This window comes from Vombatus ursinus, unplaced genomic scaffold (genome assembly GCF_900497805.2).
Source record: "Vombatus ursinus unplaced genomic scaffold, bare-nosed wombat genome assembly UNPS02014798.1, whole genome shotgun sequence".
NCBI classification, from domain to species: domain Eukaryota; kingdom Metazoa; phylum Chordata; class Mammalia; order Diprotodontia; family Vombatidae; genus Vombatus; species Vombatus ursinus.
Window position 1 is genome coordinate 76081521 of NW_020954576.1, and position 21737 is coordinate 76103257.

At 41.1% G+C, this 21737-nt stretch overlaps 1 protein-coding gene across 1 annotated transcript in view; it reads left to right on the forward strand.

Annotated features, from left to right (window-relative positions):
* Positions 1-21737, forward strand: part of LOC114049740 (kinesin-like protein KIF26B) — a 605544-nt gene that overhangs the window by 217467 nt on the left and 366340 nt on the right. Inside the window, exon 3 of the mRNA XM_027871128.1 lies at positions 8618-9154. Within this exon, the coding sequence (XP_027726929.1) occupies positions 8618-9154 (537 nt within the window). The remainder of the gene's footprint in view (positions 1-8617; positions 9155-21737) is intronic.

The following is a 21737-nucleotide window of genomic DNA, read 5'->3' on the forward strand; positions in this document are numbered from 1 at the left end:
TGAAGGGCAGCACAAATCTTGTTCAACCTGTCACCAGAGGCTCTTAGAATAATAAACAGCAAGCAAACACCAACAGGAATTTGTATGGCAAACCCTGAGTGTTCACTGCAGTTATTGGCATCATGTCAGACCCATCCGACCTTAAAGGAGCAGACGCTGAGGCCATTTTGGGCTCAAATAATTTGGAAAAGAATCACCCATTCCTCAAAAGTGGCATTTGTATTTATTGCTGGACAACTTACCCCTCCAAGGAGAGTGAGATGAAAGAAGAAAGTAATGAGAAACATTAGGGAGTGACCTTGTGGGCCCATGCGATGGTGCCGGATTTCTTGCTCTCCTCATCACTATCCCAGACACACACAATAAAAGTTGGCAGTTTACTTGATAGAAGATAATTATAACCACCCAACTGGTTTGATGTGGATATGTCCTTTCTGAGCTAGTCACCTCACTTCCATTCCCCAAATGTCTTTTGGTTGGTTTCCCTTAGCTTTCTTTTCACCGATTTGTTTCTGAGGTGGCCACATAATATAGTGGATGGTGCACTGGACCTGGATTTGAAGACTTGAATTTGAATCCTGCCCCAGATGCTTATTAGCTTTGTGATCCTGGACTGGTCTCCTAATCCAATTGAGATGTGTTCTCATCTATAAAATGAGAGGGTTAGATACTATGGCCTTTAAGGTCCTTGCTGATTCTAAATCTGTGTTCATCCTATGATCAGGTTGTGGGGCATGGCACAGAGGCCTGAGTGAAATCCCAGGCACATATTTTCCTGGACTGTTTTGGAGGGACTCAGGGAAAACTTGAAAATCTTTGAGCCCTGAGACAAGAGAAACTATTTCTAATAATTTATTGGAGTTTTGGGTAAGAAGAAGATAACTGGTGAGCCTGAACTTACTGATGTGAAGTCTTTTAGCTGAGGAGAACATAGTAAGTTAATAAACATTTATTGAATGTCTACTATGTGCTAGGCACTGTCCTAAGTGCTGGAGATACAAAAAGAAGCAAAAGACAGTCCTACCAAAGAACTCACAATTTAGTGGGGGAGACAACAAGCAAATCTAGGAAAATTACAGTAAAGACATTTAGGTCAAGAGAGTTCTTAGGGTCTTTACCCCCAATTTTCTAATGGCCTGTCTCTGCCTTTCTCTCATAATGTAGAGTACAAGATGGCCCTGGGGGAACTGGATGCCCTGAATGTTTTAGGCTTGGTTTGATTTGAGTGTGGTCCTGCAGATGATCTGTTGGAGGGCCTATCAGTTAATACTCATAGGAAAAGCTGTCGTTTATATAAGAGTTTAAACCTATCATCTCGATTCTGTAAGTAAGGAGTTGTCTGACTCCTTGTCTATTCTTTTTCTCTATAATTTATAAATCATCATAGTCATTACTGAGTTTTTTAAAGGAAATTCGAGGAGGTGATGGAAGGCCTTACTATCATGGAGGGTGGGTAGGGGAATGCATTCCCATTGTTAGAAACTTTTTCTTGTCTTTCATGTTATTGGTGGCTTTATATAGCTTGTTTGTACATAGTTATTTGCATGCTGCTTTCTCCATTAGATTGTGAACTACTAAGGGGTAGGGATTATCTTTTAATTTTTCTTTGGTATCCCCAACACTTAGCCACAGTGCCTGCCATATAGTAGGCACTTAGTTTTTATTGAATGACTGACTAGTTGGGTTAAAGCACAAAGACTTATTTTTTTTGGAAGATTATTTCATTTCATTTCGGTTTAGGACTCCATGTCTGGTAGAAGAGTAATTCTCCATTCAGTCATGGCCTTGTTGGAGGGGAAGAGTAAAAGGTCTTTATCCTGTTTGACTTCAGGGAGAGGGATTGAATTCTTTCTTGATCTAGGAACAGAAAATCATAATAAGTTGCATGTGTTTCGATATAGAAATATGTGTAAGTAAGGTCTGCGTAAGATAACTGTATTGATATATTTGTATGTGTGTGTGTGTGTGTGTGTGTGTGTGTGTTTGTTTGTGTGTGTGTGTGTGTGTTTATTTTAGAGGAAATTGGGTTTAAGTGACTTACCCAGGGTCACATCATTAGTAAGTGTCTGAGGTCAAATTTAAACTCAGCTCCTCCTGACTCCAGGGTGGGTGCTCTATTCACTGTGCCACCAAACTGCTCCTACTGTGTTAGTGTAGAGAAAAAATACTATATTTGGAAGTAGGGGACCTAGATTTGAGTTCGAGCCCTATCACTTATAAGCTCTGTAATCCTGGGCAAGAAACTTCTCTAGTCCTCAGTTTCTCCATGTGTGAAATGGGGTTGTGAAGATCAAATGAGATGATGTATACAAAGTGCTATTTAAATATTAGGTAATATTATTGGTAGAATATGGAAAATTTATAATTTTGCCAGTGTAGGAATTCCTGGTGTGTGAACTCCTCTCCAATCCTTCTATGACAATAGAGAAGTTTTAGGGGGTTATTTGAGGCCCATAGAGGTTAAGTCCAGGATCAGAGATAGGATTTGAACCCGCATCTTCCTCCATCCAAGCCTAGGACTGCAATTACTAGCCCATTGTTGTTCAGTTGTTTCAGTCATGTCCAATGCATCGTGATCCCATTTTGGGGTTTTCTTGGCAGAGATACTGGAACAGTTCACCATTTCCTTCTTCCTTAGATGAGGAAACTGAGGCAAACAGGATTAAGTGACTTGTCCAGGGTCACACAGCTGGTAAGTGTCTGAGGCCAGATTTAAATTCATGAAGATGAGTCTTCCTGACTCCAGGCCTGGCCACTCTATCCACTGCACCACCTAGCTGCTCATTTACTAGCCCCAGCTGCCTCTATTATTAGTAGAAATGACACTTAGTACTGGCCCTGTGATTTCATATGTGTGGACGACTCTTGAGTAGTCCTTTTCCCAAAGCAGATTAACATCTTTTAAAAAACATTTTTCCTCCAATTTATAGTCTTATAGAATTGCCTGGGGCCATGGTGCCCTTCAGATCTGGCATTCATATAGAGTTTCACTATTTGCAGAGCACTTTGCATATATTATCTCAAAATAATAAACATCATCACCCCGAGTGGTAACAAATTAACTTGGCATGTAGCAATGAGACTATATGCCATCTTGCAGCCTAGGAAGCAAAGACACATTCTTGGCCACAGTAACTTCAGCCACAAACTAAAGACCGCCTGTCCTTCACATGGATAGGGCCCTCCTCTGCCTATCAACCCTTTCAGGTACAGCTGCACACACAGATAGCAATGACACTTTCCAATTCAAAAGATAACCACATAATGTGAACTGAAATGACTGGGTGGAAATGTCTTCTACCTGCTGCCTTGGGGTCAGTAAATAGTGGGGATATCTTTAAAAAAAAAAAAGGAAGAAAGAAAACTGTGATAAAAATCAACCAGCTTCAGGCACATTTGAACTGAGGGATTTAATAACTTCCCGAGGCCTTGTGGTGGTCATATCTAAACCCTGACTGTTTCTGTGAGCCAAGTGCTACTCAGTCCTGGCTCCCACATTCAATCCCTTTGGTAATGAGGGTTCCTAATACAAGGAAGGTAATCGGCAAGAGTTTTATTAAATTCACAAACCAACAACCAAAATTTTTTTCAGGAAACAGAGCCTTCCCTTTCAAGCATGGATAGTTGGATAATTTTCTGTAGCTATTTGCAAGGTGTCACCAATACCACACTTTAAACTCTATATCAGTTAGGTGTCATGGAGTCTCTGATTTAGCAGCTGTTAACTTTTTAACTTTTAGATTTGGCCCCCTTTGAGGAGTGGGATGCTCAGAACCCTCCCAGCCATCTCTGGCAGAATGCAAGCCAGATAATGATAACTTCTATATCACCAGAACCACAAACATTAAGTCTCCTATCCAATGACCACATTCACACGCATTTTTCAACTCTTTCAATTTAATGATAGATGGACTGCAGGTCAAACCACAAAAGAGACCATATACATGCTGTCCACATGGATGCTGCCATTTCAGATCATGAGTTATGCTCAGTTTCCTGACCTGTAAATCCTATGGCCCTCCTTGAGATCAGGAAACAGGGCTTTTCTCTTTGCTTATGAACAGCCCACCCACATAGGATATAAATGGATCCTCAGTAAATATTTCATGATGATGAAGAGAATGAGGAAAGGGTAAGGAGTCACAACTTTTGTTCCTTTGAATAACAATGATAATGGTGATGATGATAATAGTAAGGAAGCTAGGTTGCCCAGTAGATAGAGTGCTGGGATTAGGAAAACATGAGTTTATATCCCACCTTAGACACATACTAGCTGTGTGATCCTGGGCAAATCACTTAATGTCTGCCTGCCTCAGTTTTCTCATCTGTAAAATAAGGATGATAATAGCACCTACCTCCCAGGGTGGTTATGCAAATAAAATGAGATACTTGTAAACCTTAAAGTGTCATATTCATGTCCATTATCCTTTGAAACTCCCCATCAAATGCGTGCCCCATACTTCTGAGATGAATGGGAGTGAAAACGTTGTATTTAAAGTCCTACTAGACTAAAATCCTCTTGGAGTTAGGAATCGTGTCTTTTCTGTCTTTATATCTTGACTCCACCACTCACTACTTAACCCAAGTTCAAATCTAGCTTCAAACACTTACTTGGCTACCTACCTCAGTTTTCTCATCTATGAAGTGGGGATAATACTAGCTCTACCTCTCAGGGCTGTTGAGGGGTTAAAATGGAATAATATTTATAAAGAACTTGTAAACCCTAAAGTGCTATAAAAATACTAGCTATTATCATTATTTTTGTTTAGTCATTTTTTCAGTGTGTCCGACTCCTCACGACCCCATTTGGGGTTTTTATGGCACAGATACTGGAGCGGTTTGCCATTTCCTTCTCCAGTCCATTTTACAGATGAGGAAACTGAGGCAAACAGGGTTAAGTAACTTGCTCACAGTCACACAGCTAAGGCCACATTTGAACCCAGGAAGATGAGTCTTTCTGACTTTAGGCTTGGCACTCTGTCCGCTGTGCCACCTAGCTGCCCTACAGTTCCTCGTACCTGGGTACTTAGGAAGTATTTGCTGAGTTACCTCAAAGTGCCACATACATTTGTTTTATTGTTGTTGTTATTGTTCCTGATGATGATAATGGCAATGCTCTGTCTGCTATCAGAATATTTCTGAAAATGCTTTAGATAAACTACATACCTATACCAGATGAACTCATCCAAATACTCTTTTTTAATTATAACAAATAGATGTTGCTGTTTAGTCATTTCAGTCATATCTTTGTGACCCTTTTTGGGGTTTTCTTGGCAAAAATACTAGAGTGTTTTGCCATTTTCTTTCTCCAGCCCATTTACAGATGAAGAAATTGAGGCAAACAGGGTTAAATGACTTGCTTAGGGTCACACGGCTACTAAGTGTCTGAGGCCACATTTGAACTGAGGTCTTCCTGACCCCAGACCCAGCACTCTGTGAACTACACAGCTTAGCTGCTCGTAAATAGATAGGTACAATCATTTTTACCCAATAGTCCCTAGAATATAAAACATGATAATAATATAAAAACTTGTCTTTGGATCATTTCTATCTCAACATCATCAAAAAAAGATGAGAACCAGATAATAGTGATAATAACAACAATAACGGTAACGATGCCAATAATATTGCCTAAGGTCCTTCAGGTAGTAAGTATCCAAATTAATATTTAAAGCCAGGTTTACTAATCCCAAGCCTTCTTATAGGATCCTAGATAGAGTATTGGCAGAGACCATAGAGGTCATTAGTCCACCCCCCCTCATTTTCCAGATAAGGAAACTAAGGTCAAGAGGGGCTAAGTGATTTGACTGGGATTTCACGGGGATTGAGCAGCAGAATTTTCTCCCAGGTTCTCTGATGCTCAGTTTGATATCTCCCCCCCCCCATATCATACTGCCTCCCCAAGAGTAAATGCTCAATAAATACTTGTTGGATAAAAGAATGGATATGTATGCCTAAATCTAGATGAAAAATAATTATGCAGTGTTTTTGGCCACTGTGTGAGATGACTGAAATTTTCTTGGACAAAAGTATTTACGGTAGCAGGTATCCTACAGGCCAGTTGTCACGTGGTACTTATGATGGTGGGAGTCTTTGGACTCCTTGTCTGCTAGAGATTTGATCAACCATGAACCCCATTGTTTTCCATAATGTTATATGGCAGTCTTGAGTTCCTACCTCCCGGGCCACTCCTCCACTGTTGCCTCCTGATTTATTAATCAATTAATCATTTAATGTGAAGAGCAATTCACTCCAGTTAAACAGTGAAAACAAAATCCTAGAGTTCATAATGAATTACCCCCCACCCCCACCCTTTCCCCCAGCAAGGATCTCTTGGCCTACTCTCATTCTTCCACATCTTCTGTCTTCTCTTCTCAGCCCTTTCACCATCCCCACACTCCTCCCCTAGTTTCATATAGCACAGTCATGGGCCCTATTGTATGGAAATCATCAGCAGGGTTTGGCTGGCCTGGCTTGCCTGCATTTTGATAGGATGAACATTGCCAGTTATTCATAGAAAGCATTATGTTGCAAGAATTCAATGTGGCCTAATAAAGATGCAGTGGGCCTGCCCATGTTTGCTTTCCATAGCCACCACCATTCTCATTTCTCCTACTTCTCCTAAAATCACTAGACTGAGGGAATATGGTCATTTGTCTGCAGCAGATATAGTTAGTATTTCCATATAGGAAATATGTTGTTGTTTAGTTGTGTCCAGCTCTACATTTCCCCATTGACTTATGTCTATGGGACTTTTTTGGCAAAGATACTGGAGTGGTTTGCTCTTTCCTTCTCCCACGTGCCCTCATTTTATAGATGGGGAACTGAGGCAAATAGGGGTAAGTGATTTGTCCAGGGTCACACAGCCAGCAAGCATCTAAGGCCAGATTTGAACTCAGGGACCTGACTCCAGGCTCAGCACTCTGAACTGTACAACCTAGCTGCCCCAGTAAGAGCTGTCCAAAAGTGGAATGGGCTGCCCCAGGAGGTAGATTCCCCCTTGAAGGTTTTTAAGCCAAGACTGTCTTGCCATGTATGGGGTATATTGCAGACAGGATTTTTGTACGGTTGTGAGTTGGACTGGAAGGTCTCTGAGGTGCCTCAAGATATTCTCTACACTGTGATTGGGAATCAAAAGACAACTTACATAGAGAAAGTATATGGGAAATTTTAAAAGGAGCTAAGAGAAACACAACAGCAAATTGGGTGGTAGAGATGAAGTGAGGAGGCAGACAGCAGAGACCATCACAACTCAGCTACAGTTGCCTTGGAAGAGAAAGTGATCCATCACTGGTTTCCATGGCAGTCGGGGAGGGGAGAACCAGCCCCAAGAAATGCCGTAACTATGGAATCTCTCCCTCTCCCTCTCCCCCCTCCCCCTCCCCCTCTCTCCACCTCTCTCTCTGGGTCCATGGCCATGGCCAAAGGGCAGAGTTTCTGCCACATGGTGGCATGGGCCCATAGAGGACTCTATGTAACATGTGATATAAATAGCTATTAATAGCTATTTGCAGAATAAATGCTTTTTTTCATAGTCCTAAACTCCATCCTTACATACCTCCTTAGCTATCCCTCTAACATGGGTCATTAATCATAAGGGGGAAGGATGCAGATGACTTAATTGTGAATCTGTTCATTATGATTTCTAGGGAAAAAAAACGCCTTCACCAAAAACGAGTGTGTGCCTATGTGAGTGACCATGTAGCTCCCCTACTCAGTAAACTGTTTTGCTCATGTCTCTGGTATAAACTACAAACTCCGACTTCTAAAGCCCTTCATGACCTCATCCCAATGTTACCCTTCTGCCCTTATTATGCATTACTCCCCATCCCATCTATGATCTAGCCAAACTGTCCTTTTTCTCATTTCTCAGACTATCCTCCTATCTCTCTGCTTTTGTATTGACCATCCCTCCTGCCAGGAAGGCACTCTTGTCTCATCTCTACTCTGCCTCATAGAATGCCTTTTTCCTTCAAAATTAGCTTGACCTCTGCCTTCTCCAGGAAGCCTTTCCTGACTTCTACCTTTTCTACCCCTCTTCCCTCTGCCCCCATAGCTGCTAGTACCCTCCCTCTCAAAACTACCCTGTAGTGATTTTGAGTTGTCTTTTTTTTTCCTGCTTTATGCTAATATATATGCATGTTCCTTTTTCAATAGAATATAAGTAACTTGAAGGCAAGTCCGTTTTTGTCTTCACTTCACCTGCACTTAGCTCAGTGCCTGGCACATAGAAGGTACTTAATAAATGCTTACTGATTGATTGAATGATTGTAGGTTGGTAGCTAAAGAAGATTTGACTATCGTTCTTGGGTGTGAACAAGGAAGAAGATCTGTAACACTTACTTTTGCCTGGTCTGGGAAAGAGGGTTCTTAAATTATTTTCTGAAAATTATTAAAAACTTTTGCTGTGAGAGGTTTAAATCTGACTGATTTTAATAGCCATCAACACTGCACTTACATGTGACAATTCTTTGGTTGTATCCCAAGCTTAGCTCATCAGCTGGTCATTGAAGTTGAATGGACCTGGTGGCTCTCTCCTCCTTCCCCACCTACTGTCCTCCTGTTATGGTAGCAGCCTTGAGTTAAATACCTTTCCTTATCTCTGTTTGTCCTCTAGGACCCTGCATTCTCTTCTGCGATCCATGACAAGCTCCAGGTTCCCAACACCATCCGGAAAGCGTGGAATGAACGGGACAACCGCTGTGACATCTGTGCAACTCACCTGAACCAGCTGAAGCAGGAGGCCATCCAGATGGTGCTCACCCTAGAGCAGGCAGCCAACAGTGAGCACTACGATACATCACCCAGCTCGCCTCCACCACTCGCTAACATGCCTGCCTTGGTGGGACCGCGACAGGTGGGTGGCATCCAGCAGCCCCGAGACTGGGCCTTTGTGCCTGCTTCCTACGCCACCTCCAACTATACAGGCTTCATTACCAACAAACATGGCAGCAAGCCTAATAGCCTTGGGGTTGGCAGTGGGGCAGAGAAGAAGAATGGATCCCCTACTCACCAGGCCAAGGTCAGCCTCCAGATGGCCACCAGCCCCAGCAATGGGAATATCCTCAACTCAGCGGCCATCCAGGCCCACCAGTATCTGGATGGCACCTGGTCCCTGTCCAGAACAAATGGAGTCACACTGTACCCCTACCAGGTAAGTGGCTGTTGGGGAAGAGCAGGGTTGGTTTGAGGCAGAGTTGTGAAGGAAGTAACTGGTGTTTCCTTGATCTTTTCCCTTTTGGCACCTGCTTTAGATCAGGTGTATATTTACCAGAGGCAGTACAGTGGGTCAGAAGTCAGAGGACCTGTGTTCAAATGCTACCTCTGCTACTTATTATCTGTGACCATGGGCATGTTATTTTGGATCTCTAAGCCTCAGTTTCCTCTTCTGTAAAATGAGGTACAAGAGAGGGGGAGTGGTGGTGGTGGTGGTGGTGGTGGTAAGATGGTCTCCTTTTTAAGTTCCCTTTTAAATCTAAATCTGTGATGCATTCTTATGAACTACTGTTTGCCCAAGTCTCCTTCACCCACCTTATCTCCTTGGGAAAATGTCACGTGTACCAAGCCTTGTACTCTTACCAGGTCCACTGCTGATTCTTATTTATTCAAGATTCTGCCAGTCACAAAATCCTGGGGCCCTGTATTTTCAGAGCTGAAAGAGTCTCAACAAGTCATCTAATTTAAACCCGGTGAAATGGACTCATCAATTTGTCAGTCTACCTCCACTTGTGGTCATTCTGCTTTGGAGTTTATGGTCTTGTTTTGTAAACTAATCTGATAAATTAATCCATGCTAAGGTGTTAATGGAAGGTGATGACTCCAAGTGACAATGGGTAAATTTACATAGTCTAAGACAATAGATCCCAACCTCTTCAAGTATGGGGACCCCTTTTTAACATAAAATTTCTGAAATATCCACATAAAGGGATTTGTACTATGTAGTAAATCTATTGATAGAAAAAATTCATGATGACAAAAAGCTCCTATGAATTTGGTTGTTGTTCAGTCATGTCCAACATTTTGTAACCCCATTTGGGGTTTTCTTGGCAAACACACTGGAGTGGTTTGCCATTTCTTCTCCAGCTCATTTTACAGATGAGGAAACTGAGGCAAATAGGGTTAAAGAACTTGCCCAGGGTCAGACAGCTAGTAAGTGACAGAAGCCAGATTTGAATTCAGGAAAATGAGTCTCCCTGACTCCAGGCCTGGCACTCTATCCACTGTACCACCTAGCTGACCCACTGTGAATTTAGTAATCCTTTAAAATGAATTTGTATTTTTAATCACAGCAACATTTGCATACAATTGAAAAACAGTAACATGTGTGCACAAGACACAGAATTTATTCAAAACATATAGATTTCAGTCCCCTTGGAATAATCTGGGTGTCCTGCATTTTAGAGGTTAATCTAGGGTCTTGACTCCAGTTCAAGAATGGAAAATAATTTCTTCTAAGTGCTGGACAATACACTTTTACTTACTTCAGTTTGCTGTATCTGAAAATTTCAGAGTTGGATTGGAGTTTGACAATGATTATCTTGTCCAGTTTAGATGAAGTGACAGGTCCACGGTCACACTTTAGTAGAGCTGAGACTGGACCCAAGTCCACAGTGTGTTTTTCTGTCTCCCTGATTCTCTTCATTTGCAAAATTTAATAAGTGAGCATGTAAATACAGTCAACTCTAACACTTCAGGATTCTAAGGGTATGTCTCTCCTTTACCTTAGTTGGGAAACAGGGCAATAAGCAAGTTGGGCCTTCTTTGTGCTTGTATTAAATATCATCGAGTGTCTTCTGTTTGCTTCTCTCCGCCCTCTCTCCCCAATACCTGGCTTCTTCCCATTTCTCTATTTTCAGTGCCATCACCAAAGTTAAACTGTAGACATTCCCAGTTTATTATTCTTTGACAGAATTGTACTGGGCACTAAACAATAGCATTGCAGCTTGATTCTTTAATAAAAAAGGAAATAAACAATGTCCACGTTTAGCAAGTTTACGAAGGAAGGGCAGACTGGAAACCATTACCTAAAATGATGTTTGAGGATTATTTAGTTAAAAAAAATAGCAACAGATCCTTACATACCTCCTTTAAATTCTACGAAGTGCTTTACATTTATGATCTTATAGGAGCCTCACAAACCTATGAAGTAGGTATTACAGATAACATCCCCATTTTATAGATGAGAAAACTGAGGCTCAGAGAGATTAAAAAATGATTAGTTGACGATCACGTAAAGAATAAATGCCAGGGAGCAGGTAGGTGACACAGTGGGTAGAGCACTGGCTCTCGAGTCAGGAGGACCAGAGTTCAAATCCAGCCTCAGACACTTGACACTTACTAGCTGTGTGACCCTGGGCAAGTCACTTAACCCCATTGCCTAGCCAAGTTAAGAAAAAAAAAGAGTAAATGTTAGAGGTCAATTTCTAGCCCAGGCTTTCCTGTTTTCGATTTATTATTCGTGCCACCCGTTCCCCCTTCCTCATTCTCCTAACCCATTTTTTTTCTTCCTTACTCATGGATAAGAAAGAAATGCTCATGTAATGAGATCTTTGTCTTCCCAGCTTGAGGCCCTGTTCAATACAACTTACAAGGACTACCAGCTTGAGAAGGTTTGACTTGTGAATTGTCTTTCTAACAGGTCTTTATTGCCTCCTTTCAAGTCCAGCACATACAAGGTCACTCATTTTCCTGAGCCAAAGGGACCAAAGGAAATCTCTCTGGGATAAAGAGATTTGGTCTCTGGCTATGAATCGATGTCCTCCTGTGTCATGATTTTGTCAGGCTGATGCCCGGGGACAGGAGCTATGGGACTGGCTAGACTGGATGTCTCCTGCTGTGGGCATCTCCCTGCAGTAAATATACTTTTAGTTCAACAGTCTAGACAACTTGTCAGAAATGATTGAATGCTCTGATAGCTGGCCTTACTTTCCTGCTTACACTTTAAAAAAAAAAAGAAAAAGGGCAAACCCTTCCTCTGGCAAACTGCCACAGGCCACTGCATCTGCACAGAAGTGCCCTGAGGATTGCCCCTCCAAAGAGGGGGGAGTGTGTTCTCAAAATTCTCTGAAGGCTCGTCTGCCCCCATTCCTGTAGTCCAGCTTTCTGAAGGGAAGAGGAGCCAGTGGAGGTTTGCCATCTCTTTTTTGGATATTGGAACAATGCGAAAGAAAGATAAGGTAGTACTTTCTGACAGTTAGGGTTGTTGTATAATGGTCTAGGTTTCCAAAGGACCTTGTGAACTTTCTCTGAGGTCTTTAAAAATAGGATAGATTCTCAATGGTCTGGGGTGGTTTTATAGTCCAGAGATTCTTAAGTTAGGGTCCATGAACTTGCTTTAAAAATATTTTTGATAGCAATATTTCACTGTAATTCGCTTCCTTTTTAACGCTGTGTATCTTATTTTATGCATTTAAAAACATGATTCTGAGAAGTAGTCCCTAGACTTTACCAGATTGCCAGATGGGGTCCATGACACAAAAAATGTTCAGAACCCCTAGTTTATAGTGGACATTTTCCTGAAGGCAGGGGAAGATACTAGATAACCTCTCAAAGTCGAGAGTGGGGGTGGTGAACCTGTGGCCTCAAGGCCACAGGTGGCCCTCTAAGTCCTTTTTGACAAGAGCCGTACTTGAGGACGTAGAAGACCGAGAACCTAGAGGGCCACCTGTGACTTCGAGGCCGTAGGTTTCCCACGCCTGGTAGAGATTCTAAATTATCTCCTTTATTTCTGAAACATGTAGGCAAGAGCAAAGTTGAATGGGAAATCCCTCACTTTAACACTGGGAGTAAAGAAATAACATCCAGAGAGGTAAGTCTATGGTCACTGGTGTTGAGTTGAAAATGAAATTGGTTCCAGTCACAACCCAGATGTCATTGCGCTTTTAAATATCAATACTTGAATACTTTGAAACACCTTGATGAGTGTTCTTTTCACCAATGCGGATTAGAACATCTCCTTCCACACTCTTGATACTCGTGCAATTTTTTCCAATGCCTTTTTAAAAAAATCAATCCTTTAAAAAAGATCTACCTAATGCTAGGGGTCTTCCCTTGGTTCTTTTTATAACAGAGTCCTAAATACCATCTCAAATGTTTGATTTCTTGGTAGACAGTAAGATGACCCAATTGTACAGTCAAGGAAAGAAGATGCCTCTTCGTTTAATGGATATGTTAGTGCAGCTGACATCTCTCTCTCTCTCTTTCTCATGCATGTACATATGTACATATACAATACATACTCTCTCACTCACTCTTGATCTATCATCTACCTATAGCTAGCTAACTAGGTTGAGAGAGAGATAGAGATAGATAACATCTATATAGATATCTATATATAAAAGAAATCTCTGTACATATATACTGTGTATATATATATATATAGAGAGAGAGAGAGATACTGTCTGTATATATACATATATGAACTCTATACTCTGTGTGCTCTGTGAACAAAGCAGAATTGCAGTAGCTCAAAAGAAATGTGAGATGTGCAAATTTAGAGACATCTCCATTCCACATATTCATACGGACCATTTGTACCCGACCTGTGGTAGAGCCTTTCAAGCTCTGATCAACCGCAGGCGGACACACTGTACCTTCATCCAACATAGTGATGTCATTTTGGTCTTCTTCAAGCATGAAGGACAACCAACATACATGCATACACATATATACATGTATGTATATATATACATACATATATGTAAACTAAAGTAAAAATTTAGAAGCAAAACTAAAAATAAACATGATATCTTTTTCATCAGGCACTGGTGTGGAATGACCTGATTATAGGGGTCTCTTTTGCACCAATAATATTCTCAAACTTCATTTTTTTCAGCAGTCCCAAGTCTGCATTTCTTGTTGATGGTGAAGATGTATCAGATGTCACCATCCCTAAAAATATATGGGTTACTGGCATCTTCCAAGTTCTGTCCAGGTTGTTGTGTTAGAAGCAATGGGTCAAGGGCCGTATGTGTGTGGGGAGTCAGGGAGGGAGTGGGGCTAGGAGGGAGGATCAACTATACATCTTTCTCCAGATGTACAATTTGGTTGGCTTACTATATACCAAGAAATCAAACATTTGGGACAGCTATTTAATGTCACTTGGGCCTCCATCAAACCAGAGGAATGCCTCTAGCATTGGGTAGATTCTCCAGAGACAGACAGACAGACAGACAGACACAGACACACACAAACACACAGACACAGACACAGACACACACACACACACACACACACACAAAGAGCCTCACTAAACACATCTTTAGAAGAAACAGCTACAGAGACTTTACTGGAAATAGATTGAGTTTTGACCTTGATAAGAATACCAAGCATCTTAATGTCATGCTAATTATCACTTTCTTTCAATCAATGAGCATTTATTAAACATCTACTCTCTGCCAGGCACTATGCTGGGTGGGCACTGAGAATATAAAGACAAAAAAATGAAACAGTCCTTACTTTCAAGAATCTTTATATTCAGAGGGGCAAAATATACACCTATAGTGTACGTATATAAAACAAAAAACAGCTGGAGAATGGGGGTCAGAAAGAGGTATTTGAAGGATAGTAGGGATTCTGAGATACAAGAGACCATAGTCAAGGAATGGAACAATGACTAATTCCTTCTTGCTGTATGGCAGCTGCTTTCCCTCACTTTTCAAGTAATAGTTACAGTAAATAAATGCTCTTGAAGTCTGTCCTCATAGCACTTATGGTAATAGAATTATAGAACGTGAGAATTGCAAGAGACCTTAGGGAACAACTAATACATTCATTTTATAGATAAGGAAACTGAGTGACCATCATGGTAATCCAATAAAACTTATCGATTGATAGAAATAAAACTATTATTAATGGTCCCTTAAGATGATAGCCTCAGCCTCAGGAAAATGGGAAAATGCTAGGTTGCTCCTAATGATTGATCACTATATAGAGGAAGAAATTGTGTGCCGAAATGTCCTCATCTGAGTCCAAAAAATAAGACTTCTGATTACAAATTGACCAATTTAATTACTAGTTGACTGATATGAAGCCCAACTTTTCATGGAAAACTATGAATTCCTCTAGCACATCTTACAACAGAATTTTAGAGACTGAGGGCATTGATTTCAGATTTAAGAGAGAAGCTTTAAAAGGGAGAAAGAGGTTTTGTTTTGTTTTTCTGATAGGAGAACAGTACATTGGAAGTATCAGAAAAAAAAAAAAACTCAAGAAAGGGCTTGCTAGTTCATAGCCTCCACAAAGAGAGGGCTCTCATGTCAAGTTTCTGACTTCCTTAATACCTAGCATGGCATCCAGTGCTGCACAGTAGGCACTTAAATAAAATGCTTGCTGTGTATTGCATTGCATAGGTTTAAATGAATTTGTGGATGAATCATGAAAAGAAACTGAAGGGTGTTCAGTGTACATTTAATCTTTGAGGGAAAAAAAGCATGAAGGGAAATTGTTGTTCTTCCTCACAAAAAGCCCCGTGGAGTAATGTTAGAGACATGGTATAGATATGTGATGTGATTTAGCATTGTATATATTTTACACACATTTATCTTGGGCATCAAATGAGATAATATTTGTAAAGTGCTTAGCACAGTGCCTGACATACAGTAGGTGCTCAATAAATGTTTATTCCCTCTCACTCATGGATTTGCTAGCCTGGTCCTTGTTGTATCACATAATTACAGAATGTGAGTTGATCTCAGTAGTAAGTTAGTCTAACTCTAAACCTTTCTCAAATCATTGATCCTGTCTATAACGTGGAGATCCTGTGTCTTCTTGAAGACCTCCAGTGACGGGAGCAATCTAAAATTATTTTATGGAATCAGCAGATATTTTATGCCATAAATTTCCTCCTGAGTGGTATGGACTATGAATCTAGCTCAGGGTGTGGAGTATGTGAACAAATCATTTTGCCTTACTTTCCTGACAACTGTGTACTGGTCTTATTCAGTTGTTTTCAGGCATGTCCAACTCTTTGTGACCCCATTTGAGGTTTTCTTGCAGAGATACTGGAGTGGCTTGCCACTTCCTTCTCCAATTCATTTTATAGGTGAGGAAACTGAGGCGAACAGGGTTAAATGACTTGCCACGGGGTCACACAGCTAGTAAGTGTCTGAGGCTGGATTTTGAGAAAGATGAGTCTTTCTGACTCCAGACCCAACACTCTATTCACTGTGCCACCTAGCTGTCCATGTACTGGTCATCTTTACCTAAATTTCTTATTGGCATCTCAAACTCAGCAATTCCTGTGAAGAAGGAGCCAGCTATCCCCATCAAATGCCAACCAACTGCCACCCACGAGGCAGGAAAATTAGTCTACCCTGAGGCAGCAGGGTCCTCCGAGAGAGATAGAGGAGGCATGTACTAGACAATTCAAACTACCACCCCCATCTTGTCTACCGTTTCCTTTCAGAAGCTGATGGAGACAGCCCAGTACTCTGACTCCAAGATTCTTTGGGAAAGCAGTTGCCTGCCTTCCCTCAGACCTCTTGCTTGTAGTTCAACCTTCACAGCCATCATGGAGGGAAGAAATAATTGTGAAAAAGGGGTCCACCTTCCTCATATAGCCAGCAACAGCTGCTGGTCAAGTGCTGCTAACAGGTGGCTAGATTTTATTCCTGTTTCTTTTGACCCTAAACAGCATCTTAGGATGTCACACAATTGAACTGATTTTAGCTCAGGAGGAATTGATGAGTGGTGGTGGAAATGGACCTTTTCTCTTCCTTTATGCTTGCTTATAGATAAAAAAAGAGACGCTAATTTAGTTAATATCACTCCTCCTGGTTTAGCTTTGGCAAATCCATGAACATAGGAAAAGAAATCAACTTGTACAGCTTCTTTCTTGAGACAGAGCATTTTGTAGAAGCTGATAATATTGTTACATAAATGTGAAATATAGGTCATGTGAGCATTTCACACCATTTCTCAATGGCTGAAACCTTTGTCTAAAAGTAGCCCTGTTAGGACAGCTAGGGGTCAGGAAGTCAGGAAGACCTGAGTTCAAATCCAGCCTCAGACACTTATTAGCTGTGTGACTGTGGGCAAGTCACTTAACCCTGTTTGCCTCAATTTCCTCATCTATAAAATGAGCTAAAGGAGGAAATGGCAAACCACTCCAGTATCTTTGCCAAGAAAACCCCAAATGGGGTCATAAAGAGTCAGGCATGAATAATACAAATGAACCATGACAAAAGCTCCCTTAGGCTTTGAAGAACAGTTGAAGAATTTTCAGGAATAGAATGTAATAAGACAAAGTGTCCTCTAGACACAAAGAATGCTGTCTAGGAGGAATGAGATGAAGCATGAAGGTTCAGAAGCTGTTACTCGAACCGATCATATAAACCAAGGACTTGGGGTTTCTACTCTACCCATGACTGGTGAAATCTTCAGTGCTCACTGAAAGTGGCAATCGTTGATCTTCATTAATGATATTACTACTAATTAGCTTACATTTTACATAAACTTTTTAAGGTTGCAAAATGTTCTACATGTATTATCTCACTTTATCCATTGGATTAGCAAATCTTGTTTTTTTGGGGGGAAGGTGTCTCTATGCAATAAAGGCTAGTCATTCAACATTTAAGCACTTACTGTTTACAGAGCATCATTATCACATAGAGATTGCTATTTTTGTTTGTATCAGTCTCTTCTGTTGGTATCATCAGCAAATTACATATGTTATCTATTTCCAGCTAAGTAAAGCCACAATGCTGTTAAATCTATAGGGAGTATGAATAAATTTTATAGAATTTTATAACACGCGGAGTCCTTAGAGATCTTCTTCTCCACCCTCCTCATATGATATTTGAACCCATTGGGACCCAGAGAACTAAAGTGACTTTTTAAGGTCATATAACTATTTAGAATCAGCCTTCTAATTTCTAGGCTCATAGAACTTTAGATCTGGGAAAAGTCATAGCATTACAGAGATTTAGAGCTATAAGGGACCAGAGAGAACTCCTAGTCTCTGGAGTTCTTAATCTGGGGTCTATGAACTTAAAAAAATATTTTATTACTATATTTCAATATAATTGGCTCCCATTGTAATCTTGCATAGTTTATTTTACACAACTAAAAACATGATTCTGATGAGTCCATCAGTTTTGTCTGACTTGAGAAGGGGTCTGCGACATAAAAACAATTAAGAGCCTTTGCTGTAGTCTTACCCATTTATTTTACAGATAAGGAAATTGTGGTCTGGAGAGATTAAGTAATTTAGGATTATAGGATCATAGATTTAGCCTGGAAATGAACTTGGAGGTCATCTAGTCCTACCCCATTATTTTATAGATGAGCAGACCAGGGCCTAGGGAAGTTGAGTGGCTTACCAAAGGTCCCACAAATAATCAGCCCCAAGGGTGGGGATTTGAGTCTAGATACTCTGATAGGTGAGCCTTTGCCTGACTTTGCCCAGAACCCAGGCCACCATGCCCTTCCTGGCTATTTCTAAACCATGCTGTCTAGACTTTGGCCATCCTCCTTCTACCAGAAACTAGACTCTGCTCTTGGGACCTTGGACTCTAATAGGTGATCCTTTGCTTTGTTTGGCTATCCTTGGATTTCCTGGCTATTTCCAAACCATGAGCAATACTGTGCCCTCTCCCCACCCTCTTTTCCAACTCTATATGTTGTTTTTCCCAATTAGAATGTAAGCCTCATGAGGGCATGAATTGTCTTTCTTGTATTTATATCCCTAGTGCTTGCAAATAGTGCTTGACACATAAGTGCATAATTAATGCTTTTAATTAATTCATGCATTCATTCCAGAGCCAGTATTCTTTGCCCATACTTCATAAGGAGAAACTTTTTAACAATTCAAGCCAGGATTTTGGGGCCCATATACATTTTCTTTTTCTTTAGTAAACAGCCTGGTTGCCACCTCTTCTATGAAGCTTTCCTTCTCCCCATTCCTTTTCCTCAAAAGAAGTCCCTTCCAACTATGAGATTCTGCAAAATGGGGGCCTTAAATGCACAATTCATTAAGAAGCAAAGCTGCAACAAGTACCCGGGTCTCCTGATTCCCACTTCTTTTCACTATAATATACTGCTTCTAGGCTTAGAGAGACTTAGCGAAAAGGTTTCCATCTTCTAGACAGGTTCTTTTTGACCTTATAGGAAGAGGTTATAGTCTAGAACAGGTTCCCCACTCCTGGTCTAGAAGAAGGCTCTTGGATGGTTCGAGCCTAGATCGAAGCCTAGATGAGCTATCGTGATGCCGAGCCTCTAGGTGTGCCTTCTGGAGATCCTGGGCCTGTGGTTATTGCCAGTAGACTCTAATTTAGGGAAAACTGGTCAAGGTAGAACATTGTTTTCTTCCCCATCTGGAGCTGAGTGGGCTAGCCTGGACTCTCCTGAGCCTTGCCCCAGCAGTACTGTTGGTCCAGCCCAATGCTACATGTTCACCAAACAAAGGAGGCCACCAGAGATATATTTATTTGCCCAATGGGGAAATCTGATTTAGTCCATTGAGAACACCTGGGTTTGAGAGGCTACCACCTGGAGAGCTGAAGATTAAGGTATGATGGCTTTCTAGTTGGGACACCCCTGTAACAGTATGTTTGGTATCTTAGTTTTCACAACAGGCAGTGTGGCATAATGGATGGAGACCTGGCATCCAAGATAGGATGGCCTGAGTTCAAGTCCAGCTTCTGACACATACTGGCTATGTGACCCTGGGCCAGTCACTCAGCCCCTTAATGCTCTTAAGACTGTACATTGCAGAGAAAGTGCCATCCTGCATCATTAGAGGGAGTGTCCTCATCTGTGAATTCCCTATAGCCCATCTTTCAACCTTAGATGATGTTTGGATTGTCTCTGTAATTTTATTCAGTCACCCAATAACATTTATTAAGCATCTACTGTGTGCCAGGTCCCTTTCTGGTACTGCCATGTAGTTGATAATGGCCGAGGGAGCAATCTTACCTGTCCTTAGGCAAGTGGTTTGGTCTAGCAAAAAGAATCATGGATTTGGAGTTAAAGCCCCTGGATTTGAATCCTGGCTCTGTACCTTACTACCTATGTGATCTTGGGTAAGTCACAACCTCTCTGTGCCTCAGTTTCCTCATCTGTAAAATGAGGACGACGGACTAGATGGCTTCCAAAGTTCCTTCTGGTTATAAAGGTATTATCCTATGACCACTTTCAATCACTTTAGGAAAGATCAAGTGAGTCATTGAACGGAAGCCATGTAAGTGTCCTGGGAATTGACTTCTGGCTTGAAAAACTTGCCGTGCAAAAACTTGTGCAGGTGTGCTTTTGTTTGTGGTCTTCTGTGGACACACAGAGAGAGCAGTTGCTTTGCCTGGCAGGTGTGGGGCCCCTCCTGGACTCCCATTAGGGATTTCCAAATACATAAGAGTTTAAACTCCTTAGCAACAAGACTTACAATAACAATATTTGCCTGAAAGTTAATTGGGTCCAGATCTTTCGTCCACAGAGAGTACACTGAGTCTGTAAAAGTGTCTGACATGCTGATTTTATAATGACTCCCTGGCTTTTCCCAGATAATAAAAGTTCCATATGATTCAAAGCACCACTTCCCCGCGCACCTCCCCCCCATTCTTGGTTTTTGTCATTTTAATCCATGCAACAAAAGACTAATACCTGCCTTGAGTAAGAAACTTTCTAACAAATATAGGATGTCCCAAAAGTCTTAGTGCAGTTGAAACCTGTAATTGCTTAAAACTCCATTAAGACTTTTGGGATACCATATATATATGTATATATATATATGTATATATATATATATATGTATATATATGTATATATGTATATATATGTATATATATGTATATATGTATATATGTATATATGTGTATATGTGTATATATGTGTATGTATGTATATATATGTATATATGTGTATATATATGTATACACACACACACATACACACACATATATATGTACACACACACCCCCCATATATATACACCACATATATATCATATACATATATATCATATACATATATATGATATATATACCATATACATACATCCTATATATTGCACCTTTCACTATTTACTTTTGTTGTTGATTACAAAAAGCCTTTAGCTCATCTGCATACTACATTGGGTAGGGATTAAATGATGACAGCTCTTAGTTTTGAACATCCCCCTCAATACATGACTGTATAGGGCACAAGCTGCTTTTTGTCAGTCATCACACCACAGCATGCGATGCAAAGTGTTGTATAATGTGGATTATATGAAGGTACAGAATGACAGTCTAGGTAACATGATCTCTGGTGCTTCTCATGAAAGGACTGGGCATGACCAGAAAGGGTGGCGGGGGCAGGGGGAGGCAGGGAGCGGGGAATGCGGCCCACTAGAGTCAATCAGAAGAGGAAGATTGGTTAGGCCAGGGGTGGGAAACCTGCAGCCTTGAGACCACGTGTGGCCTTCCAGGTCCTTGGGTGTGGCCTTTTGACTGAGCCTAAGTTTTATAGAACAAATCCTTTTATTAAGGAGATTTGTTCTGTGAAGTTTGGATTCAGTCAAAGGGCCGCACTTGAGGACCTAGAGGGCCACATGTGGCCTTGAGGCCGCAGGTTCCCCACCCCTTGGTTAGGCTGTGAGAATCTCTATAATAATAATGCTGGGCCAAGGGTACTGTACCTGGAGTACTCACCCAGTACTTCCATCACCCAGAATCTTAATGTGGATATTTTCCAAGGATCTGTCTGTCTTTGGGCCTTTTTTTCTATGTTCTTCCTCGTCAATCAATCTTACTCATTTCTATGGG